Below are 26,309 nucleotides of genomic sequence, written 5' to 3'. Positions count from 1 at the left end.
ACAGCAGGAGGAGCTCTCTTTGCACAGTCCCTGCTTCTAACCCCCACTAACTAAAGATGAACTCATGCCAGTTCCATTCTTTGCTCTGCGAGGAAAACATACACACACAAACACACGGCAGAAGAGAGTAGCCTCCAGATTTCCCCTCTGAGCCACACTGTCCTTCTAGCCTCTTCGTTCAAGCAACCCGGATATTCCAAGCAGAGTAACGGGGAGTAAAGCGCCATAACAATGCAACCTCCCTAGCAGCTCCCCTCGCAGCTCCCACCCCCGCCCCCTTTCGCGGCGTGCCAAGAGTTTGGAGCGCGCGCACGCACACCGAGCACGGTGCAGGACAGATATCCCTCCGCCTCCCTCCCCCTTTCCCCGCTAAGTGGCTCGACAACGATTTGGGAAATGAAGGGAGGAGGGAACTACTTTCCTGAAACTTGCTATGCTGCAAACGACTTCGAGTTGCAGTGATTCGTCCGGAGGCCGCGGTTTTTAGTCCTACCCACACACCCTCACAGCCCGGGCACCCCGCTAGGCAGCCCCACCCCGTGCCCGCTCTGGCCTCCGGGGGAAGCGGGCGGCCGGGAGAAGTCGCGAGGGACTACTTCGCCTCCTTCTCTCGCGGGCGCCCCTGGTTCGGGCAGCGGCGGCGGCGGCGGAAGGAGCGGGCGGCGTGAGCGCTTCCGCCGCCCCCCTCGCGGCTCCCCTCTCTCGGGCGTGAGGAGCTGGCCCGCTAAGCGGCTGGTGGGCACGGGCTGGTGGGGAACTTGCGTCCGCTCTTGTCCTCTCCCGCCGCTTCTCGGGATCCTGCCCCCCGGACCCGGGCCCGCCCGCTCTTCTCCGGCCGGGTGGGAGCGATCGGCTCGCCTGCCCCTCGCCTCACACGCTCCCCGCCGCCCCCTCCTTCCCCTGAGGAGGAGTCCCGGCTGGAGCGTGTCTGGAGGAATCTGCCGCCGCGGGGCCCCTAGCCCGGCTCTGCCCGCGCCTGAGGACCGACCCAGGCGCCGCCGAGGGTTGAGGGGCAGCCAGCGGCGAGGCGGGAGATGGTGGGGTGGGCTCCGGCAGGACCGCGCCGCCGCTGCCCGGAGCCTGGGCTCGGCACCCCCCCGCCGGCCCCCACCGAGCGGAGCTCTGCTTCCTCCTCGCCGCATCCCTGAGGGAAGCGCCGCCTCTGCTCCCGGGTTCTCCGCCCGCCGGCTCCTTCCTGGCCGGACCCCGCTGCGCTCCACCCCAGTGGCTGGAGGAGCAGCTCTCCAGTCAGCCTTTGCAGCCTCTCAGTTTTTCCCTTTCCACCGGGCCTCCTCGGATCCCTTGGCTGGGCACTGAGGGGGGCGAAGAGGCTGGGGTCGCCACGGCGGAGGTTGCTGCCGCCACCCCCCTGTGGGGGTGGCCGGGGTTCCCGGCTGGGGGGGCACCGTTCTGGGTGAGGCATCCACCATGGTGAGGCCCCTGTGCCGCTGCCCCCGCGCCCCCCCGGCCGCCGCTGCCTCCTGCCCCTCGGTGCTGCTGCTGCTCCCCCGCCTGCTGTTGCTCCTCCATCTCCAGATCGGATCACGGTGAGGGAAAGATGAGCGAGGAGACGGCGACTTCTGACAACGAGTAAGCGCCTCATTGATCTCGATTGCTGATCCCCCTCCCCCAATCCGCCCTCGGCTCTCCCCCAGACCCATCCGAGACTTGGGTGCCGGAAAGCTTGCGACCCTGGAGAGTTCGGTGCATCTTCTGGAGATAGCTGATTTCTTTAGCCATTTTTAGTGGCAGCACCCCTCCCCACCCTCCCACATTTAGTTGCTTTATTTTGGGGAAGGCTATTAAGTGTTGGGAGAGGATGGCAATTGTACGTCCATGAGATGGAATAATGTGGGTGGATGGAAGTGGAGCAGAAACTACCCCTTTGCCTGTTAGAGCCCTGTCCCGTCCTTTTTCACTCACATACCAGTCACCATACCTTCAATATCTATCCTGCTTCCTTTATAGCTGTTTCACTTGGAAACTAATGTGTGGGAGCACCTCCTGCAGCAAACTGCTCTTGAATCTTAATTCGATGAGTCAGTGACTCTTAAATACCGATTAAACCTTCACACTCTCCCCCCTCCCCCTTTTAAACTTATGACCTATAAGATTCTTGTAAAAAATAGGGTTAGAGAAACATTTTTAGAATTTAATAGGATTAAGGACACCTGGAGTGTGGGAGATGTTGAGCTAGAGTTTACCTTTGTGAATATTGGACGTGTCTTCATTAGGAACGGAGGAGAATTTTGAATGCTAATTTTTACCTTTCAGCTATGTGAAAACACATGATTTACGTTGATGTAACTGAATTTACATTGCTGAATATGTTGGTGATTTCATCAACTTTTAGAGCATTCTAGTTTAAGTTTTTGCTCATTTGGGCTTTCTCCTTGCTTTCCAAACGAAATACTTCGTCTTTTAAATGTTTTGCTTTAACGTTAACAGCTGCATGGAGAAATAATGGTTGGCAACACTTTTCTATTGAGAAGGGATTTAATTCCAAGCAGATTATTAGCATCCGTTTTCTTGTAATTAGGTTCAACTTTTGTTTATCTTTGGAGGGTTGGAAAGAGTTAAGTGAGTTAAGACTTAGTCCTTTGGATGCATTCCTTTAAATACAGTGCATTACTAAAGTCAGACTGTTTTGAAAGAACTTTATAAAGTCTAGTGCGGAGTCCTGTTTAACGTGAAATAGCTAGAGAAAGGCCAAGCAACATTTCCTCCCCCCTTACTCCCTCCCCACCCCAAAACACACGCTTCTGCTGAGCGGGTCGTAGAAGGAGGTACATTGCTGCAGTGTCAGTGCAGTGTAGAAGCAGAAGTGGCAGCCATGTTCTCTCTCTTTTTGTGAATCGCCCTCATTTGCATAGCACACTCTTCATTCATAAAAAAAAATAATTAAACATCCATCACCTTGGACATCTTGAAAGGATTTCCCAAGAAAAAAAATTCGCGACTTGTTTGTCTGTGTGTAGATTTTCGAGTTCAGAAGGTAAGAAGAACGTGAAAATTTAGGTTAAATTTAAAAACACACACACACAAACAACTACCCCTGTTCTGAGAATGTTGACACAGTTATGTGGGAAATATCAGTTCGGGGAGGTGCTGGGATCACGTGATCGCCTCCATTCATAAAATACCTGGCTGTCCATTCACAGTGCAGTACAGTGTCTCCCTGCCTTCTGCAGATTAGATCTACTTTGAGGGAGATCAAGAAGTCTATTTCAGATAATGGTTATTTAGGAGAAAAGCTGCTAAAAATGCTGAACGGAATGACGGTAACTTTTATTGGTATCTTTCAAACAAATAGTTTGGATCAAAAATGTTAAGTTTTCTTTTAGAGATGGGAAAAGACTTCTTACCAGTTGAATTTTTTTCTTAAAGCAGTTAATATCTCCTTGTTTCCTTCTTGTTGCAGCTAATAAAAAAGCAGATGATGGAATGTGAATTAACACATGAAAAATATATTTTTTCTAAATGGCCGTTTTTTAAATACTTGCCATAAATAACTTGAGAAAACAGGTTTTTTTTTTTTTGTATAGTGATAGTGCATTCTACTGCTATTAAAATAAACTGAGAAAATACTCCCAGTGATTTAATCCCCAAGATGTCGATATTTGAAACACCGAATGGCAATCTTCAGTGGGAGAATTGCTTTAAATATATATTTTTAAATCCAAATGTACTTAGTATGGGACAACTTGGAAATTATCTCACTCACCCAGACTTTTAAAATCGTTTTTTCACAGATTTATCCTGCTTTATTAATAAATTATTCCCTAGGAGCTTTGTAATACTTTTAAGTTTGGGTAGGGCGATAATAATATTTAGCATAATATTTTGGTTAACTCTTCATGGGAACAAAATCTTGGGGGTTTTACTTTAAAAAACTCTATTATATTAGAAAATAATGTGTTCATCTGATAATCAGTTTTACTAGAGCCAGCATTGTTTGCTTGTGCATTAGATAAACCACAGAGTGAACTTATTTGGAATGTAGCTTTTAATATGGTAATTTTTATCTCATCTTTAATAGGTGAACTAATGTTTTGAAATGGAAATTTATTATTTATAGGCATATATTATGAAGAAAGATATGTATCATGGCAGAAGCCATTAAGGCCGTAGCACAGTTTAAAACTGCCCTGTAACATGGATTTTATTTGGGCCTTACATTATTTTCCCCTTTTCTCTTTTTTAAAGCCATTGCTCATAGGGATTTAATTACAGTAGGGACTATTCTTAGTATTCTTTACTTTCTTTTTCACCTGATTTCAACCTTCGAGAAAAGTGAAACTCACCAGTTTCTTGGGAAACCATTAACCCTTTCTAGATAGCCATTGTGGTAAAACCCAGTAAGGCCTCATTCTGAAATCCTCTAGTACATGCTCTATTATTTGAAATTAAAGTTCTGTATAGAGAAATGGATAACTCCTAGGCTGACTGTGAGAATATATTTAATCAAGAATTAGTGGGGGATCTGTTACGTGTAAGGATTTGCTTTAATACCAGACCAAATAAGGAAGAAATAAATTAGAATAGAGTAAAGCATTTCTTAGATGGTTTCACATTTATGTTTAAATATCTTACTTTTCAAAAATAGTAAATAAATGTACTCTAGAGCAAAATAGTTTGTGTTATAAATAGTAGAGGAAATAGCCACATAAATGTTTGTTTTGTAGGTAATTTGCACAGAGATTGTTTAATACTCCAGTCAGATGTTTCCGATAGATACAACTGTACCATATTTTACATTATTAGCCTTCTAAATAGTTTTAAACATTTAAATGCATATTATATAATACTTACTTTTTGTCCTTTGGTACTGAGTGTATGTAGCACTACATGTCCTTTTCTCAATTTGGCCAAAACATTTGGAGAAGTGAAGTAGCTGAAATAATAAGCATTTTGCTTGTTAGGCTCACATTAGCCAGAAACACTTGCTATGTCAGTATTAGGTTTTCTAATAGCAAGTTGGGATTATATTAGATTTTGGAATTAGGTTAATTAGAATTAGACCACGTATGATAAACGTGCTGTGTTGTAATCTGAGTTTGAACCATTTTTCCATAAACAGCAAATTTTTGTGGTTATATCATTTAGTGCCTCATTAAAAAATATACCCAGTGGTGAGTTATTTTTGATGATAAGTGTAAATAAACATATGTTCACCCCATACATTTTACATGTGTATATGTATGTACACACATACACACACACATATATATAATTGGAAAACATTCTAGAAATAAATGGAAGCATTGGAAAGCTGTGTATATACATCTAATGTTTGTTTATATAGATGTGGTGTATACATAATATAAAAATTTGCTTATTATTCAGTTCACCAATGTAAAAATCAGTTAAATGACTGCGCACTTGCTTCAACTTAACTTCCCTCTGCTTTCTCACTTAAAAGTTTATAATCCTGAATTACATATTTTAAACACATTATGATACCATACCTAGAATTCCTCTCCTTACAAACTTTTGTAAATTCGTCATTTTTCCCCAGAAGACCTTCTCTCTTACCCTCTTTCAACACTCTTTCCCTCTGTATTGCCTCTGTACTTTGTACATATGTATATTAGTTTTAAATTCATATAATATTGTGATTATTTACTTATTTTTATGACCGCTATTCTGTAATCCCCCACTTTTGTTTGTATGCCTAGCACAGTGCTTTGATGGCAAATGCTCTACAAATGTGGTTGAATTAATGGAGCCATATTACCTCATTTTTTTTTGTTTTCTCTGAATTTGTGCATTTGAGATCATTAGCTGTGTTAGAAAAATAGGCTGAAAAAGAGTATGGGAAAAATAAATTATTACCTGTTTAAGAAGCCTTACCTTATTTGTTTAAGAAAAGACCAAAATTGGCCTGATTTTTGACATGTTTTGTTTCTGCAAGTTTGAGAAATAACTTAGATCAGGCTTAAAACTGTCCTAAATGCTATTGGGATGTTTGCATGTGCTTGGCCTCTGAGTTATGTGGTGTATCTGAAGACCCGTGTTATATCTACAAGAAGGTAGACGTTTGTGTCTCTGTCTTTTTTGGCATAGGAAGCCCAACATTTAGGAATATGTGTATCTCCAGCTATTTATCAGTTTTAAGTTCTTTAAATTGCTCTCCCTTTCCCCCATGGTTCCACATTAGTGCCAAGGGTGAGGAACTGACTAGGGATAAAGAAGTGAAATTGATCAGGAAAGGGTAAACAGCAGCAGATTCCCTGTTTTTATACTGCAGCTGTTGGTGACTGAGAAGTGCCTAAGGGGAAAGTGTAACAATTTAGCCTTTTCTGTTGTATAACTTGAACTTGACTAGTCTTACCCAGTTTGGGGAAATGATTGGTAAAGACAAGCCTGCTTTTCTTCTCCATCTTTCAATAGGAACTGGAACGACATTCAAAATGCCAATTTAAAAAATGCTTCACCCCATGTAAGAGTAGTAGTTTATTTCAGATAAGGTACAAAATGATCTCTAAAGTGAATAATAATTTATTTGCAATTCTACCATTAAATAACAGATGTTAACATTTTGGTATACATGGAAACCTTTCTTATGTTGGTGATGAAACATACTCATTTATTAGATTTTTACTGTGTGCCAAGCACTTGCTTTATCAAAGCATTATGTAGTTTATGTAGATATATATATGTGTTTATTCTCAGTGGAGTGGAATTGCACAGTGGGTACAATTGTAGCTTAATGTGAATATTTTCTTAAGTAGTTAAATATTCTAGAATATAATTTTTAGTGGCTACATTATGTTCAGTGCATGATATACGTTAGTTTTAATCAGTCTGCTATTGTTGGGTATCTTAGTTATTTTTGAACAATATTGCATACCATCCTGAGTTCTGTCTTCATCCATATCTCTTACTTTTCCCTTGAGATAGTCTAAGAATGGAGTTAAAAGAGAGGCAAATATTTAATTTTATTCTTTCTGCTAAATTGCCCTCTAGAAAATAAGTATTTAGTATATGAGAGTGCTTACACTTCAAATGTCTGCATAGTTGTCTGAATTTTTCTTTGCCAATTTTGAAGGTGGAAAATGAAGTCTTATTTTTTAAATGTGCTTTATGGTAAAATAAAATTGATTTTAAAATGTATTAGGTTGTTTTGGGGTAACTAGAATGTCTTTAAATATTATAAATAGAATTTAAGTGCTCATGTAAAAGCCATTTGTACATCGTTTATTTAACTCTTACAATCTTCTGTGCAGTATGGTATAGTCTAAAGAACACTGGACTTGAAATCGGTAGATGCATTTCTTTTGTAGCTATTTTTAATTTATTCTCTAATCGTGGACTCTGTAGACCTCAGTTTGCTGATTTCTAATTAAAGAATTTGGACTAAGCATCATATGGGCTCTTCCTTTGTTGGTGTATGATTTAGACTTTAATTTTATTATATTGTTATTTTTGACATACTTAAACGAAATACTTAAGAGTAGAAGTGGTAGGATGATGAGGTAAAAGCATGCATTTTGAACAGTTAAGATGCAAAATTTGGAAACAATTGGTATATTAATAATCTTTTTAGACTTATGTTGGGCTTAATAGCCATGTATCTTTGATGACACAAAATTTTGTATTACTCAATTTTGTTTTTTATTTATTTATTAATTTTTTAAAGAAGCAGGGTCTTGCAGTGTTGTCCAGGCTGGAGTGCAGTATAGTGGTATGATCATAGCTCACTGCAGCCTTGAACTGCTGGGCTCAAGTGATCTCCCACCCGCACCTCTTGAGTAGCTAGGACGACAGGTGCGCCACCACACCTGGCTAATTTTTAAAATTTTTTGCGGTGATGGGGTTCTGCCCAGGCTGGTCTCAAATTCCTTGGCTCAAGTGATCCTCTTTCCTTGGCCTCCCAAAGGGCTGGGATTACTGGCATGAGCCACCATGCACAGCCCTCATTTAAAAAAAGAGAAAAATGTATGGCCTCCATCTGTGAATGAATAAGTAAACAAAAGGCTATTGGGCTTAAACACCAACTTGATTAGTTCTACAAGGAATATGCTAACAAGATACCAGTCTTTATGCTTTACTTACAAAAGTAAACCTTTTCACTAGATCCTTTATACAAATCAATAATCTAACACTAAGGGATAACAGTATATTAGTTTAAGAAGTTAACTCAGGTAATGAATTTTATTATTCTTTAATGTTTAGATTTATGATAAGTATTGTGTCATAGCTGCATCTCAGAATCCAGAACCAAAATTATTACATATCTGTGAGATTTTTTTTGCGATACTCAGAATGAAAAACAGTTCATTAATAATGAATTGTACGCTAAAGCATTATGTTGCTATAGACAATTGTTCTTAAAATTCAGAGTCTTTGTGGGCTTGAAGGAAAATGTGACATTATTCTTACTAATCTCTAACTGAAATATGTTAACATTCATAAATTAAAGGAAATGTTAACAAGCCATGACAGTATTAGAGGTACTTGTGACAGCAAATGTATTAGTTTTAGTTTTCATGACCGCTGTAACAAAGTACTACAAATTGGGTGGCTTAAAAAACAACAAATTTATCCTCTCACAATTACTAAAGGTCCAAAATCAAGGAGTTGGCAGGGCCATGTTCCCTCTAAAACCAGTAGAGGAATCGTTTCTTTTGTCTTCCTTGCTTCTGGTGGTGGTTGGGAATCTTTCACATTCCTGAGCTTGAAGCTGCGTGACTCCATGTCTTCATCACCACATAGCAGTGTTCTCCCTGTGTGTGTCTATCTTCACTTGAATGATACCAGTTATTGGATTAGGAACCTACCCTACTGTAGTATGACCTCATCTTAACTAAGAAGGTCATGGGGCTGGGACTTCAAAATGTATTTTGGAGGAGACACAGTTCAACCCATAACACCAATAGAAACTACAGATTTTTTTTTTAATAGTACAATTGCTGTTAGCTGTTACAGCTATCATAAAATACCATTTATAGTCATCACTAATTTGAAATTATTATAGTTATTAAACCTATTGCTAGAGCACATATTTTAAAGTGTTAATAAGGAACCACATTATTACTGTATCAAAATGAAAAATATTTTGGTCCCTATGTCAATATATTTAATTTCTTTTGTAATACTGTATATGTTGTTTTAGGCCCCTAATATTGTTCTGAGAAAGGGGTCATAAGCTTTACCAGACTGCCAAAAACATCGATGACCCAAAAGGTTAAAATCTTCTGCAATGGACAGAAGCCCAGAAGCCTGAACCCAAGGTAGAAATATAAAATAGGAAGAGTAAGAAACATGAGGATAAGATGAATAACTTCAACATACAGCTAACAGTTCCAAAAGAACAGAATAGAGGAGAGGAAATATTACAAAATAGTAGCTGCAGATTTTTAAGAAATAGCAAATCAAACCTCACTCAGTGAATTAAAACAAAGCCTCACAGTCAAATGGGGTTTATCTTGAGGATGTAAGAATGGATCAACATGAGGAAAGCAGTGCATTTTATCACATTAGAAGATTAATGGAGAGAAATGATGCGATCTTAATAAATGCCAGAAATGTCATTTAATCTCTGCCCATAATAAAGTCAATGTTCATAAATATAGAGTCAAATTATTTTTCTGCTCTCTAGAATTTTAGATTTTTAATTTTTCTGATTTAAAACAAGGGTGTGGGATTTACTCAACTTTGGGGTTTTAATCCAAGAGTTCTAGAATCATAATTGATTTTTGTTGTACTTCTGAATTAATATATCATTTCTGTTACTCAGATGTAGGATTGACTGGTGAAAATTGCCTTGTGTCTGAAATTTCTGAGATACCTTGCAAAGCATTTCTTTCTGTGTTTGGAGAGCAAATAATAACCTTTAATAAATTAAAGAGTAATTGGAATTAAATTTTAGTCTAATATCAGTTTAATAATTTTATGTCTAAATTTTATCTGTATAACAGGAGTCATAATTTGGATAAAGGCCATTATGAACTTGGAATGTGGAATGTAATTCTTTTTCCTGGTAGTATTTAGTGATACCATTTCATGTGATTAAACACATTTTATTTGAGCTGTTCACGTGGTTAAGAATTACATTTACAAATACACAGTGTTTTTAAGTGACTTCTGTGTATTAGCATCCTGTAGCAGGATTATCAAAAATTTAGATAAAATTTAGTGAGTTGTGTCTTTTCTGATGCCACTTTTTCGAAGTTACTGTAACTTTTACCACTTCAGAGTGTTTTATTAACTTCAGCACAGTCATTAAACTCTTTTTTTTTTTTTTAACTGTTTTATTGTGTTATTTTTATACTGTGAGATTGTAATTGGGGAGTTCTGGGGTTTTCCCCCTTAATATGTAAAAGCATTATTAAATATTTCAGAAGTTTAGTTGCTGGATTATATATATTGACTTTTTACACTTTCAGGATAGATTTTAACAGGGACCATTAGTAACTTTTTCCCAAAGAAATTCAGCTCAGTGGCATTTGAATGAGTGCTTACTAGGCGCTTGACTTTTGCCTTAACTTTGGAGATACAAAGATAAGTAAAACTTTAAAATTGCTATCACAGTCCAACAAGGGAAATAGATACTTCTGAAATGTGATGGGTGTTCTGGTTATAAAGTTCTTCAAGGCTCAAGGAGAAAGTGATTCTACCTGGGAGTGGATGGCAGGATGGTGACTGTATGTAAAGGAAGGCTTCAGAAAAGAAGTGGCATTTTAGGAGTCAGCCATGAATGAGAGCATAGAAAGGGGGAAGGGTATTCCAACCAGGAAGAGAGGGGGCAGAAGACAAGCATAGAAAGAAGAAAAAGTTGGAGAAAAGGCCACACCTTTTTGGATACAGTTGTTTGGAGGAGTTGTGAGGGGATAAGGAAAGTGTTAAGGGACCAGATTGTGAGTAGTATAGATTTGTGCTTACCTGTGTATCACCAGCTGTGGGGCAAGGGGTGGTTGCTAGGCCTAAAATATGAGACACAAGATGAGCATGGCAGAAGCCCCTGGAAATCAGTTTTTCTTGAAAAGTTGAGGAATATTGATCTGACTGATTAGTAATAAGATGAATTTTGAACAGCGTTCCCATTAATTTTATAGATGCAACACTCAAGAGTTCAAAGAAAATTTGTTCTTTGAGCTACCCTCCCTCCTCACCCCAACTGTCTTCAGTCAGTAAGCATATTTAATGAGAGGCACCAGGTGAAGTTTTCATCATGTAGGCAGTGGGGAATCAGTATTTTAAGTGAGGGAATGATAATCCAGTTTGTGTAAAGCAGGGCTTGTTAGGACAGTTGATTGGAGGGAGAAGAAAATAAACTTCAGTTGATGAGGAAGATGTAATAAGGCAGCAAAACAGAGCTGGGAGAAGAGCATTTGGAACTATTGGGGACTCATATGAGAAAAAATTAAAATGTCCAACGATTATTTGACTGAATATGAAGGAAGGAGTAGGAAGGTTGTGAGATGACTTGAACATTTTAAGTTTAGGCTGCTGTAATGCTTTTAAATGAAAATGGGAATAGAGGTGGACCTGGTTTTTTAAATGGGAAAATAACCCCACAATTTTGATCTTTTTTAGTCTCGGTGCTTACTGGATGTCAAAGTAGAAAGTGTCCACAACAAGCTGCTTTAACTACAGGTTGAGTTCTCAAAAAGGTTAAGAGCGTAGAGTTATAGTGACATCTTCAGCATACATAGTAGTTGAGGCCAGTGGAAAATTTCCCATGGAGAATATTAAGTAATAATGGAAAGATGACAGATGAGAAACAGCAGTGTTTTTAAGGGAGAGCAGAAGAAAGAAGAGACACCAAAAGATGGAAGTGGCTTAAGTGGTAGGAGAGCTCTGAGAGGAAAGTATTTTAGAAGCCAAGGGAAAAAGGAGTAGTAAGAAAGTGTTAGATATTGCAGAAAAATTAGATTGGTGATTTCTAAGACAAGGATTTAACTGTTAGGATGTCACTGACTTTTGTGGGACTAATAATAGGGACAGAAGTCAGGTTTTGCTATAGGTTGAGGGTGTCCAATCTTTTGGTTTCCCTGGTCTGCTTTGGAAGAAGAATTGTCTTGGGCCACCCATAAAATTCACTAACACTAAAGGTAGCGGATGAGCTAAAAAAACTCACTGTTATAAGAAAGTGTACAAATGTGGGTTGGGCTGCATTCAAAGCCGTCCTGCATGTGGCCCATGGGCCGTGGGTTGGATGAGCTTGCTGTAGATTAAAGAGAAAATAAGTGCTGAAGCAGAGAAGTCACAGAGTAGATGCTAGTCATTTAGGGCAAAGTTAGTAGTTGAAGTTATTTGTTGACTGATGTCAGTAGTGGAGAGGAAGAGAAAGAAAGACTTCAGGAATGGTGTAATTGATGGAGCAAGGCCTAGCACAGTTTATCAAATTGTTTTACTGATAGTCAGACACTGTTAGGTTTAATCCTTCTAGAGATCATGTGAGCTGAGTATCCATAGTCTACAGATGAAGATATCTGAGACTCATGAAAGGTTTAGTAATTTGCCATGGCCACACAAGAGAGTAAAGTGGTAGAACTGAGATTCAAATTGCACAGTATTTATACCACACTGTGCATCATATACTTTATTGACAGACTAGATTTTAAAGAAAAAATTAGCTTGAAGTGGTAGATTGACACATAGAATTGACAGCTGTTTTGAAGAACTGAAAGTTTTGGTAAAGTTAAAGAGCATGTAGAGTGTAAGTGGGAAAAATGGAAAGACAAACATATTTTGATCATAGAACAATGGCTCCAGAGTGATGACATGTAAAGGAAGATTAAAGTAGAAACAGGGATGAAAGTTGTTGGAGAGGCCAGGATCTGCTAAAATTTTTTTTTTTTTTTTTTTTAAAGAAGTAAACAATATGAATGTTTTGATAGCTAGGGTGGTATCAGGAGTTGAGGTGGAGAGAAATCCTAAGCCAGTGCCAGTGTATTTAATGTGAGTGTGGGTTGAGTGACTTAGAGTGCTAGTATCACTGTTGCCACCTCCCTCTGCAATCAAGAGACAGGGTAAGGATTTTGGAATTGGAGGTTGAAGAAAAGCGTATTGGGGAAGAGGATAAGAAAAGGGAAGGGTTTAGCTGGGAAGATTTCAGAGTGTTAGCAATGATAGGATGTCATGTAATAATGGTCCTATCACGAACGAGTGATTCTGAGAATTAGGAAGCAGAGGGGAAGAGAGGCATGTAAATAAACTATTCAAATTAAGGTCTTATTAAGAACTTTACATTTTTATGAGAGGCAAACCAAGATGTTGACTGTATCAGCAGGGTTTTATCCAAATAAATTATATTGTCATTTAGGGGATTTTGTAGCCTTTGAGTACTCCATTCTTAATGTGGTTAGAGAAGTCCTTTCAAATAAAAATTTACTAATTTAAATTTTACAGTTAACCTGGTGTTCACAACTAACAATCCTGGGGTTACTGCTGACTGTAGCATTAAGACATTGGCAAATAACATAACTTGTCTTTGTGCTTGCTTTTTCATCTATAAAACCAGGATAATATGCCCCTACTTCGGAGGGATACAACCTCTGAATGTAACCTCTTTCCCTACAATAACATTTTTGATTAGAGATAAAAGAATATTAAACAGAACTTTTAGTTCTTGAGAAGGAAGGTACTCTGTTTATAAAATAATCAGTGCTCATTTTCATTTAGCCTGAAGGTGGGGTTGCTTTTTAAAAAGGATTATTAACCTGCTTAGAAAAATTGTGTTTCATTTTAAATGTTAGAAAGCAACTTTTCAGAAAAACTTAAAATCTAAACATTCCAACATCAGAAAAATAATTTATATTGTGAAAATTTTGTTCCATGTTCTGGGCAAAGACTGAAGAGGTAGATATAACCAGTCTTGAGTAGGTTAATAAGAGAAACAACTAGCTCTAGCTAGTTTTTTGTTTAATTTTTAATACAACTATTTAGTTATAAAAGGAGTATATTTCTAGAACTTATTAAAATAATTTTAATACCTGAGCACAGTTTGGAAGTCTAAGTAGATTCGGTGTCTTGCCATCATTTTTAATGGAAAAAAAAACATCTTTCTTACAGTTCAGTCCAGGAACTTTTTCAAATATTGTTGTATGGCAAGCAGAAATCTATTTTTGTGGGAGAGAATGGGAGAGGAAGATTTTTCAACTTAGAAAAATTATTAAATTATTAAAGGTTTAGAAATTTTTTTTTTTTTTTGCAGCTGTAATTAAACTAAGATTACTACTAGATGGATGCACTAGTTCTGCCAGCTAGAAATTCATTGTTCTTGATTTACTCTGTTTAATTTGGACAGCTGATGGTCTGTAAGCTCATATTTAGTTAAGTTTTATGGTCATTAACAACTAAAGAAAAAATACATTTACATTTTGCTTTAGCCTGATGTTTAGTCCTAGTATTCTGAAAAAAACTGTATAATTTGTTAATTCAAAAATAATTGCCTTGGACACATAATCACAAACTTGGTTTAGGAATGAGTTATGTGTGAATCAAAATCTTAAATGAGCATAAATCAGGAACCTAAAAATATGAAGAATGCACATACTTTTTCTCTTGCTGAAGGTTATTGGATCCAAAAATCAAACTTAATTAACTTAGTGACAGTTAAGAACATCCAACAGCCCCAAATGATATATCAAATTAGGGCCAGGCACCGTGGCTGATGCTTGTAATCCTAGCACTTTAGGAGGCCGAGGTGGGCAGGTTGCCTGTGCTCAGGAGTTGGAGACCAGCCTGGGCAACATGGCAAAACCCTTTCTCTACTGAAAATACAAAAAATTAGCCAGGCGTGGTAGCGCATGCCTGTAGTCCCAGCTGCTCAGGAGGCTGAAGCATGAGAAACGCCTGAACCCGGGAAGCTGAGGTTGCAGTAAGCCAAGATCGTGCCACTGCACTCCAGTCTGGGCAACAGAGTGAGACTCTGTCTCCAAAATAACTAACTAACTAACTAACTAACTAACTAAACTAATGTAAAATAAATCAGGATATTCTTCAACTTTGTACTATCATTTTTAAAGAGAAGAGAGTGGCGAGAGATGAATGAGACAGACTAGCTTCTAGCCACCTTAGCTTTCCTTAGCAGTGTTTCCTGGTCTTGATACTTGAAGAGCAAGCAAACTTAGCTTCTAAGTGAACCAAAAAGAAAAAAAAATTATTGGATGTTGTATAGACTCTACTGCTTTTGAGTTTGAACTGTGTTTTGTGTACTAGGCCCTAGCATATAGCACATAAGAAGGATAATTTGACTTATAATTACTGGCTAATATCAGATCGTTCAATTTTTGCATTTACCCTCAGATTTAGTCAGGTGGTATAAGGAAAAAAATGAAATTAAGCTAAAACCCTTTAGGAAGACAATGAGCAATAATTACATCAAAAGAAATCAACCAAAAACCCAGCACAGTCTTCAATTGCATCTAGTTCCATACACATTTTTGCTTGTGTACATACACATATTATTTACTTGATAAAGTATATCACCTGATATACTTAATATAAAGATTTAGGCATATGTATAGTTTTTAAATAATCATTTTAGTACCTGTAATATTTCACAGTTTTACCAAAAGTTTACCTACTTGTTATCTCTTTAAAGAACACTTTAGGTTTCTAGCTCTTTGCTATTACAAATAACATTTTTAATAAGCATCATTTTGCATATAAGTATTTTCTTCTGTTTAATTTCTTAAGATAAATTTACGGGAGTGGGATAACTGTGTCAAAGAGTACAAGTGGTTTTATAAAATTCTTAATATCAATTACCAGTTCTGAAAATTCACATTTTTTTCTATTGTAGATTATTTGTAATGAAATTTGTTCTCAAATTTCTTAGATTCCATTTTTGTTCTTTGGTACCTTGTGGTTTTATGTAGCTCTCAGTACATAATTAAATGAGCTCATATTTGAGTAACTAACAGCATTGGCCTAAAATCATTTGATGCATTTAGTCTGTATAACAACCATTTAAGTGTTTGTTATATTGTTACTACTCCCAGTTATAAAGCCGAGGAAACTGAGGTGCGGGAAAGTTAAATGACTTGGCAAAGATTACATACTTGGTGAAGTCTTACGATTCCAGAGCCTATGCTTTAACACAGTGGCTTTTAGGCTTTTTGACTGTGTCACAGTAACAAGTACATTCTGCATTTTGACATTTTGACATCAGCAGTGTTCATACACACACGTATGCCCATAGGATATACTTATGAAAAGATGTAGTGTTTAAAAAGCTTTCCATCTTTTCCTAATACAAATAATTAAAAACATTTCATATTGGGAAAACAGCTGTCCCAGTGATTAGAATTCAGTGTTCACATAAATCTGAGTTAGTTTACTAGATTTAGAAATAATTATATACTTATAAAAGATTAATTTGCAATACATTGCCATATCATTTGGAGCACTTCAGTGAAGACATCTGAAAAAGCAATGATGTAATAACATTTGCTCTCTCTCCTCTAGCCACAGCAATTCAATTCTGAATTCTGCAATCCCTCACAGCTCAGCCTTGAAACCCACTCTTGTGAGTGTCCTATGCCTTTTAGTATTATCTCTTATTTTCGTGAAATAAGCTGAACATAAATATGAATCTTCACTACCAACAAGGAGATACATCCTTAGAGGAGAACAACATCCCAAATCACAGTAGTTTAGAGCAGGGACTTTTTCAATGGCAGTGGGTCTCCATCAGCATTATCTTTTCATGTAGAATGGAATAGAGTACCAAAGTCAGCCTGTATGTTGTTACAGTAAATCGTGTTGTTTTGCGAAAAGTTATGTGTGTGCATGATACACTTGCCCTAGTGACTACCAATCATCCCCAAACAAATTCACAAGGATGTTGAGACCATGTAGGGGGCGGGGGAATAGACTAAACATTTAAAAGTAACCAGAGTATAGTAAATGATAAATCATCATACAGGACCTATCATTTAAAAAGATACTGTTAATACTCTGTTATTTGAGCATACATTCCTTATTGCTTTATGTTAATGAAAGTAAGGTAATTAAAAGATTTTTCACAGGCTGTGTTAAAAGTTTATGGCTTCAGTCTCTTAACCTTGTTTTCTAAGTTTTTAAGTTTTTACTGTTGGTTCCTTTAATAGTAATCGTATCATCTTAGTTGGAGAGGGATTCCTGTCTACCTTAGTACATTTTCAGTCTTTGAAATCATCAGATTATAAAGGAGTTGTAGAAACAGAAATCATATTTATAGTACTAACTTTTTTTTTTTTTTTTTGGAGACGGAGTCTTGCTCCGTTGCCCAGGCTGGAGTGCAGTGGCGCGATCTTGGCTACTGCAAGCTCCGCTTCCCAGGTTCACGCCATTCCCCTGCCTCAGCCTCCCGAGTAGCTGGGACGAAGGCTCCCGCCACCATGCCCGGCTAATTTTTTTTGTATTTTTAGTAGAGACGGGGTTTCACCGTGTGTTAGCTAGGATGGTCTGGATCTCCTGACCTTGTGATCCGCCCGCCTCGGCCTCTCAAAGTGCTGGGATTCCAGGCGTGAGCCACTGCGCCAGGCCGGTACTTTTTCTAAGAGACAGGGTCTCTCACTTTGTTACGCAGGCAGGAGTGCAGTGGCATAATCACAGCACACAAACCTTGAACTGTTGGGCTCAAGTGATTCATCTGTCTCAGCCTGCTGAGTAGCTTGGACTACAGGTGCCTGCCGCCATGCCCAGCTAATTTTTAAATGTTTTGTAGAGACAGGGTCTTGATTTGTTGGCCTGCCAGGCTGGTCTCAACTCCTGAGCTCAAGTGGTCCTCCCACTTCAGCCTCCCAAAGTGCTGAGATCACAGGTGTGAGCCACCATGCCTACTAGCATTTAATTCACTGTCTCTCACAGTTTTTTCCAAATGTTTGTTACTTTACTGAAAGATACTACCTTTGTTATCTGCTAAAATTTTTACTTCCGTTTGCTACCAGTTGGACTTTATTAGAATTATTTGAGAATTTAGCTAAAGCAGTGAGTGCAGTAGAACATTCTGTGATGATGGAAACATTCTGTTTGTGGTATCCAATATGGTAGCTGCTATATAGTTATTTGGCTGTACTTGAAGTGGATTTGAGTGACTGAGGAGCTAAATTTTAAATTTTATTTAATTTATATAGCTACAAGTGGCTAGCGATGACTACTGTATTGGATGGCACAAATCTGGAGCATTTCTTTCTTTTCCTTTTTTTTTTTGAGACGGAGTCTTGCTCTGTCTCCCAGGCTGGAGTGCAGCAGCGTGATCTCGGCTCACTGCAACCCCTGCGTGCCAGATTCAAGTGATTCTTCTGTCTCAGCCACCCGAGTAGCTGGGATTAAAGACGTGTGCCACCATGCCCGGCTAATTTTGTATTTTTAACAGAGACAGGGTTTTACCATGTTGGCCACGCCGTCACGAACTCCCGACCTCAGGTGATCCGCCTGCTTCGGCCTCCCAAAGTGCTGGGATTACAGGTGTGAGCCACCATGCCCGGCCCAAATCTGGAGCATTTCTGTTCCTTCAAGCCCAACATGTTTTTTGAAAACTATGACATGTTCTCCATTCACTCTGTTGAAGAAAGTTTCTAATTTTCTTTTCATGGAGAGGTAACTTGAGGTAGCATAGCTTTTTCCAAAATGTGGAATCTGCCACTGGTATGTAAGATAATTTTAGATGTTTCACAGACATGGCATTTATATTAGTCTGTTCTTGCTGCTATAAAGAACCATCTGAGATGGGTAATTATTAAGAAGAGAGGTTTAATTAACTCAATTCTGTAGGCTACACAGGAAGCTTGGCTGGGAGGCCTCAGGAAACTTACAGTCATGGTGTAGGCAAAGGGGAAGCAAGCATTACCAAGGCAGAGCAGGAGGGAGAGCGAGCCAAGTGGGAAGTGCTACCCACTTTCAAAAAACTAGATCTCATGAGAACCCTATCACAAGAACAGCAAGGGGGTAGTCTGCCCCTATGATTCAGTCACCTCCCACCAGGCGCCTCTTTCAACACATGGGAATTACATATTCCACCTGAGATTTCAGTGGGACACAGCCAAACCAAATCAGCATTCAATTAAATTTAGAAGTTACTCCTTTCTTAATACTGGTTGAATTTTAAATTTAAAAATGTATGTATATATATATATACTAATTAGTATACTAATCTTCATAGTATAAGCTTTTGTACATAGTCTCGAATTGAGTGAAATGTTTTCTTTAAACATTTCTTGTTGATACCTTTGAGGTCCTTCTTTATAAAGCCAATCTTTATGATCTGCTAGATGAACCATAGATTGTTGTTTGTTTGTTTTGCTTTATTTTACCTTTTAGACACTGGGTTTTTAAAGATAAATATTATATAAAAATGTTTCTTCTGGTGATACGAGAATTTACTTAATAATTATCGAGTGGCAAAGTATTAGACCCAGTAATAAATACCTAATTATCCATATATCATGCCGAAGTGGGATATTATCTAAATGTCAGATGTTAAAGTGTTTAGATTCTATGAAAATAGTGTTTAGACCTGTTTCAGTAAGGAAATGTCTTTTAATTCAAAGTCATGTGTATGCTACATATTTTAGTGGTAATTAGATGTTTCAGTGCAGCAGACCCTGAAGGATCAATCACACATGTGCATTGGAATGCTGGGCTAATAGAAACAGCCAAACAGATGGAGATCAGGATGTTGCAGCATTTCTTATTAGTCACATTTAGTCCATCTCCTGGATTTTACATTGCTCTTAGGTTTGGCAGTCATTAATGTTGATATTGAATGAAATAGATACAACATACATTTGTTGAGCATTTATTATATGTTAGAGAAAGGATAGGAACTAACATTTTTGAAGCTTATGTGTTCAGGTGTTTGGACAATAGGCTTTGGAGATGAATAAAATCTAGATCTTTCCATCATGCAGTTCTCAATCTAATATTAGAAGTAAATGATTGATTGGTTCTTTGGTAAAAAAGAACTTAGAGATACTGATTCCCCGCTAGGGGAAATACGTTTTTCCCAGTAGAGTGAGAAAAACTGCCGAAAATAAAAATTATTTCATTAAAAAAATTTCCATTTGTATTTTAGATTTGGGGAGTACATGTGCAGGTTTGCTACAAAGGCATATATCATGATGCAGAGGTTTGGGGTATGACTGAACCTGTCGCCCAGGTGGTAAGCATAGTACCCAATAGTTTTTCAGCCCTTACTTCCCTCCCTCCCTCCTGCCGTATAGTAGTCCCCAGTGTCTATTCCCATCTTTATATCCAGGAGTGCCCAATGTTTAGCTCTCCCTTGTAAGAACAGTGGTATTTGGTTTTCTGTTCCTGCCTTAATTCACTTAGGATAATGGCCTTCAGCTGCATACATGTCGCTGCAAAGGACATGATTTTGTTCTTCTTTGTGGCTGCATAGTTTTCCATGGTATATATGTACCACATTTCTTTATCTAGCCCTCTGTTAATGGGCATCTGGGTTGATTCCATGTCTTTGCTTCAGGGATCGTACGAGTGCATGTGTCTTTTTGGTAGAACGATTTATTTTCTTTTGGATATATACCCAATAATGGGATTCCAGGGTCGAATGGTAGTTCTTTTTTTTTTTGTCACGAGATGGAGTCATGCTCTGTTGCCAAGGCTGGAGTGCAGTGGCGCAATCTTGGCTCACTACAACTTCTGCTTCTCGGGTTCAAGCCATTTTCCTGCCTCAGCCTCCCGAGTAGTAGGGATTACAGGCACCCTCCACCACGCCTGGCTAATTTTTGTATTTTTGCTAGAGACGGGTTTCACCATGTTGTCTAGGCTGGTCTCGAACTCCTGACCTCAGGTGATCTGCCTGCCTCGGCCTCCCAAAGTGCTGGGATTACAGGCGTGAGCCACTGTGCGCGACCTCGAATGGTAGTTTGGTTTTAAGTTATTTGAGAAATCTCCAAACTGTTCTCCACAGCGGCTGAACTAATTTACTTTTCCAGCATTGTGTAAGTGTTCCTTTTTCTTTGCAACCTTGCCAGCATCTGTTATTTTTTAACTTTTTGATAATAGTCATTCTGACTGGTGTGAGATGGCATATCTCATTGTGATTTTGTTTTGCATTTCTCTGATGATTAGTGATATGGAGCATTTTTCCTTAGGTTTGTTGGCCACTTGTAGATCTTCTTTTGAGCAGTGTCTGTTTATGTCTTTTGCCCTTTTTAAAATGAAGTTATTTGTTTTTGCTTGTTCAGTTATTTAAGTTTCTCATAGATTCTGGATATTACATCTTTCTTGGATGCATGGTTTGTGAATATTTTCTCCCATTCTGTGGGTTTACTCTGTTGATACTTTCTTTTGCTGTGCAGAAGCTGTCAGTTTAATTAGGTCCTGCTTGTCAATTTTTTTGTTACAGTTGCTTTGGAGGACTTAGTCCTAAATTCTTTTCCAAGGCCCATGTCCTGAATGGTGATTTCTAGGTTTTCTTCTACAATTCTTATAGTTTGTGGTGTTACATTTAAATCTTTAATCCATCTTGAGTTAATTTTTGTATATGGCTGGGATAGCTGGCTAGCCATATGCAGAAGAATGAAACTGGACCCCTACCTTTCACCATATGTAAATTACCTCATTTTGAAGAAGCATCTTTATGTGTTATACTTTATAGTTCAGTAGTAGTCTTGTGATCTAAGTAGCTACAGTCTTAACTGTTTTTGATTCACTTTGAAGTTTGTATGGCATGATAGATTGTGTAAGAAGGGTTAAAGATTTATTGTCTGTTAACAACATAGAACTCAGGATCAAATGAATATCATGAACTTAATTTTTTTAACCTTAGCCTTAATTTTTATTTTTATGTATTATAAATATATATATATATATGAATAATAGTTTTTTTCCTATAGGATGTGTAGGACTTCAGTGGTTTTTAAAAAATTATTCTCTTCACTAGCAAGAGCTTGAAAATGGATAATTTGTAGCTAAATGATAATTAGCCCAGTTGGGTCTGGCATAAGATGTATGAGATGTGTCCTTCTAAATCGTATAAATGGCCCAAACAGCCCAGATATCTGATTGGAAGATGAAGGGAGGATTTTATGTGAAGAACACAGTTGTAGCTCCCGACTCCTTAAATAACTTGACAAGAACCTACTGAACTATGTTTATTTCTCCCTTTCCCTTCAGTTATTTACAATAAAAACTTGCTAAGACAAGTAATGACAGACAAGCGTGCTTAAATAATCCTGTCACTACTTCTATTTTGACAACCTAGATAATCTTGAGAACTTTTTCACTATCACATATTAAAGAGTTATTCAAATATATGTGGCCATTATTGGTAATTATGAGCGAGTCCCCCTCCTGTTGCTGTGTTTATTCAGAAAATTCTTATGCTTAGAGTCTACTTTAAGATCACAGTGACAGGGAGACAGGATTCATTGTTAAATGGTCAGATTGCATTTTTAGAAAAAGTTTTTCCCTTTAGAGTAGAAATTTAAGCACCCTTCGATACCCTTGGTTTAGAATAAAAATTCTACGTGTAGGACCAGTTAACAACTCTAGTTCTTCCCACAGACTGGAAGGTGTATTGGGGGAAACTGCCAACAGGAAGTGTCAGGCATCTTGCAGCACCAGAGTCGGAAATGATAATGAAAGCTGCTAACATTTGTATATGACTTTACAATTTGTAGAGCACCTTTACGTGCGTTATCTCATGAGATTCTCTTTTTTTTTTTTTGAGACGGAGTCTTGCTCTGTTGCCCAGGCTGGAGTGCAGTGGCCGGATCTCAGCTCACTGCAAGCTCCGCCTCCCGGGTTCACGCCATTCTCCTGCCTCAGCCTCCCGAGTAGCTGGGACTACAGGCGCCCGCCACCTCGCCCGGCTAGTTTTTTGTGTATGTTAGTAGAGACGGGGTTTCACCATGTTAGCCAGGATGGTCTCGATCTCCTGACCTCGTGATCCGCCCGTCTCGGCCTCCCAAAGTGCTGGGATTACAGGCTTGAGCCACCAAAGCAGTTGTGAGATTTATGAAACTACATATATATTCATTCTCACTTTGAAATAATTTTATACCTACAAGAGTAAGAAAAAATATACAAAGAATGCACATATCCTTCAGGCAGCTTCCTAAAATGTCTCACATAGCCAAATCAGAAAACTAGAATCTATACAATGTTATTATCAACTGGCAATATTCGTATCTATTGATATTATTGAAATTTCGCCAGTTGTTCAACTAATGTCCTTTTTCCAGTTGAGGATATGATAAATTATGTTGCATTAAGTTGTCATGTCTCTTTAGTCTCCTTTAAGGTGAAACAGCTGTTCAGCCTTTCTGTCTTTTATAACCTTGACACTTTTGAAGAGTACTGACCAGGTATTTTGTAGAATGTTTCTAAATTCAACTTACATGTTTTTGGCAGCAATACTGTAGAGTGAATGGTATCCTTGTGCATCAGTTCAGCAGGTAGATGGTGTTAATATATCCCATTACTGGTAAATTTTGATCATTTGGTTAAGAGGATGTTTGTTTTGCCAGGTTTTGCAACTGTTCTCTTTGTAATAAGTATCTTTTGAAGAGAGAGTTTGAGACTGCAGATACCCTATTTTCTGTCATTCATTTGTTACTATTTTTAGCATCTGCTGATGATTCTTGCCTGCAACAATTACTGTGATGTTTGCCAAATGATTTTTTTTTCTACTTCCACCATTCCTTCCGCTTTTATTAACTGGAATTTTATAGAAGAGCCTTCTTTTCTCATATTTATTTAAATATTAATATCAATTATAATCCATCACTGCCATCGTTTTTATGCTCTGTTGTCCCAGATTTGGCCACTGGGAACCCTATCAAGTCTGTTTCTATGTCTTTTTGACATATCCCTTCATTTTTTCAGCATGTCCTTTCTGGTGTCACAGGATGTTCCAGGTTCATCTCATGCTTTTCTTGGCCAGCTTTGGAACCATATTACTTAAAGGAACTCTAGTTCCTTTTATTGTATTTGGAAACTACTCTGTGGGTGCTAGATGTGCTAATTGGCTTTGGGATGAGGCTGGTAGTATTATTATTAGTGTTTTTTGAGACAGAATCTCGCTCTGTCTCTCAGGCTGGAGTGCAATGGTGCGATCTTGGCTTGCTGCAACCTCCGCCTTCCAGGTTCAATCAATTCTCCTGCCTCAGCCTCCCAAGTAGCTGGGACTACAGGTGCACACCACCATGCCCAGATAATTTTTGTATTTTTAGTAGTGATGGGGTTTCACCATATTGGTCAGGCTGGTCTTGAACTCCTGACCTTGTGATCCACCCGCCCCAGCCTCCCAAAGTGCTGGGATTACAGGCGTGAGCCAGTGCACCCCACCAATGGTGGTATTATTAACCCTCTTTACAGTTGGAGAAAACTAAGCTGAAGTTAAAAGCCTTGTTCACAATACCTAGGTAAAGCGATCCACTTGAAATGTAAACTTGGACCTTCTTAGTGTGGAGTCTGGGTTCTTTCTGCTTACTCTCCTGTGTACTGTAGTATTCCTTTCTTAACGTTTGCTTTTCCATTAATTTTGTCATTTTTCTTGCCGCACAAGGACAGGACACAATCTAATTAAAAGAGATTCAAGAAACTTACTTGTTAATAATAGATATAGTTATTTCAAAACAAAAAATAGTCATTGCAGTGCCACAAATATGTCTCATATGCTTGCCATGAGTAAGACAGTGTGCCAAACATTGCTGGTATGTATTTGCATATGTACTAGGAGACATTGTGCTGAGAATGTTTTTGTTTTTTTACTGTGGCTCTTTTCCCTGGATATATACTTAAGGGGTAGAGATAGGTGTACGACAATTGTAAATTATGTCATTATCCATTAATTCAAATGGCTTAGGATTTATATATTGTATAAATATACAGAAATGTTATATATATAGTATTTGTTTATATGTGCCTCCTTTTTAGTGCACTATTATTTCATAATTATAGTAATACTATACACCCATTACATGATACTGCTTCATAATTATGATATTATACACTCATTAAATGATATGTATTTGCTACCCACAGTTAAACACTTTATGTTGTTGCATTTAATTCTCACAATAGCTTCATGAGTTGGTCTTATTTTTCCCATGTTTCAGGTGACCAAATAGACTTAAATTGACTCACCCAAGTCGTAATAAATATTATAAGGTGGATTTAAATCTAATTTTTATACTACCTACAATGTGAAATACTGTTCCTATTGTAGATGTATTTTGTTCAGGCTTTCAAGTTATCATTTTAATTCTAATGTTAAGGATTTGGTGAGTACGTCTATTCTGTTTAAACACATTTTGATTTACACATTTTGGTCCTGTCCTTTCTCAGTTTATGCCTGATTTATGAAACACTAGTTTATCCTTAAGAAGTCTTATCGCAGTATCATCTTACTAACTTATGGAACATTCTTCTGGTCTATAAAGTTGTGTTAGGTTAGTGATCAGCATCCACAAGTAAAAAGAGATGGATATATTTGTGTGCTAGTTTGTAATAACAGGCTAATGCTTGGTGTGCATTTCTTTTCTGGGTCACCATGATAGTTTGGGGTCTATCTTTATAAAAAATGATAGTAGTATTCATAAAGGTCATCTTTGTGCTTCTACATTAAGAGAAGTACATTTATTAAAATTTCTGGTGTCAGTATAAGGACTTCTTAAAACTTTCAGGTTAAAGGTTACATGTGCGGGTTATATAGGTAAATTCTATGTCATGGGGTTTGATGTACAGATTATTTCATCACTGAGGTAATAAGCATAATACTCAGTAGGTGGTTTATTTGATCCGCTCCCTCCTCCCACCCTCAAGTAGGCCCTGGCATCTGTTCCCTTCTTTGTGTCCTTGTGTACTCAATGTTTAGCTCCCGCTTAAAAGTGAGAACATGAGGTATTTGGTTTTCTATTCTTTCATTTGTTAACTTAGGATACCCATGGCTTCCAGCTCCATCCATGGTGCTGCAGAGGACATGATCTCATTCCTTTTTATGGCTGCGTAGTATTCCATGGTATATATGTACCATGTTTTATTTATCCAGTCTACCCTTGATGGGCATTTAGTCTGATTCCATGTCTTTTCTATTGTGAGTAATGCTGTGATGAACATACATGTGCATATGTCTTTATGGGAGGATGATTTATAATCCTTTGGGTATACACCCAGTAATGGAGTTGCTGGTTTGAATAATAATTCTAACTTCTTTCAGAAATCGCCAAACTGCTTTCCACAGAGGCTGAACTAATTTACATTCCCACCAGCAGTGTATAAGCATTCCCTTCTCTTCACATCCTTGCCAGCATCTATTATTTTTTGACTTTTTAAGAATAGCTCTTCTGACTGGTGTGAAATGGTATCTTTTGGTTTTGATTTGGATTCTTCTAATGATT

At 38.2% G+C, this 26,309-nt stretch overlaps 1 protein-coding gene across 1 annotated transcript in view; it reads left to right on the top strand.

Annotated features, from left to right (window-relative positions):
* Positions 1 to 699: 699 nt before the first annotated feature.
* The window catches only part of SPRED1 (sprouty related EVH1 domain containing 1), a 106,247-nt gene continuing 80,637 nt past the window's right edge, over positions 700 to 26,309 (top strand). The window contains exon 1 of the mRNA XM_033190624.1: positions 700 to 1,590. Coding sequence (XP_033046515.1) covers positions 1,559 to 1,590 — 32 coding nt within the window. The 5' untranslated portion in view covers positions 700 to 1,558. The remainder of the gene's footprint in view (positions 1,591 to 26,309) is intronic.

Source organism: Trachypithecus francoisi, unplaced genomic scaffold (genome assembly GCF_009764315.1).
Source record: "Trachypithecus francoisi isolate TF-2019V2 unplaced genomic scaffold, Tfra_2.0 Lachesis_group3, whole genome shotgun sequence".
Lineage (NCBI taxonomy): Eukaryota > Metazoa > Chordata > Mammalia > Primates > Cercopithecidae > Trachypithecus > Trachypithecus francoisi.
Note: the sequence above shows the minus strand (reverse complement) of the source record. Positions and strands in the feature narration are given on the sequence as shown.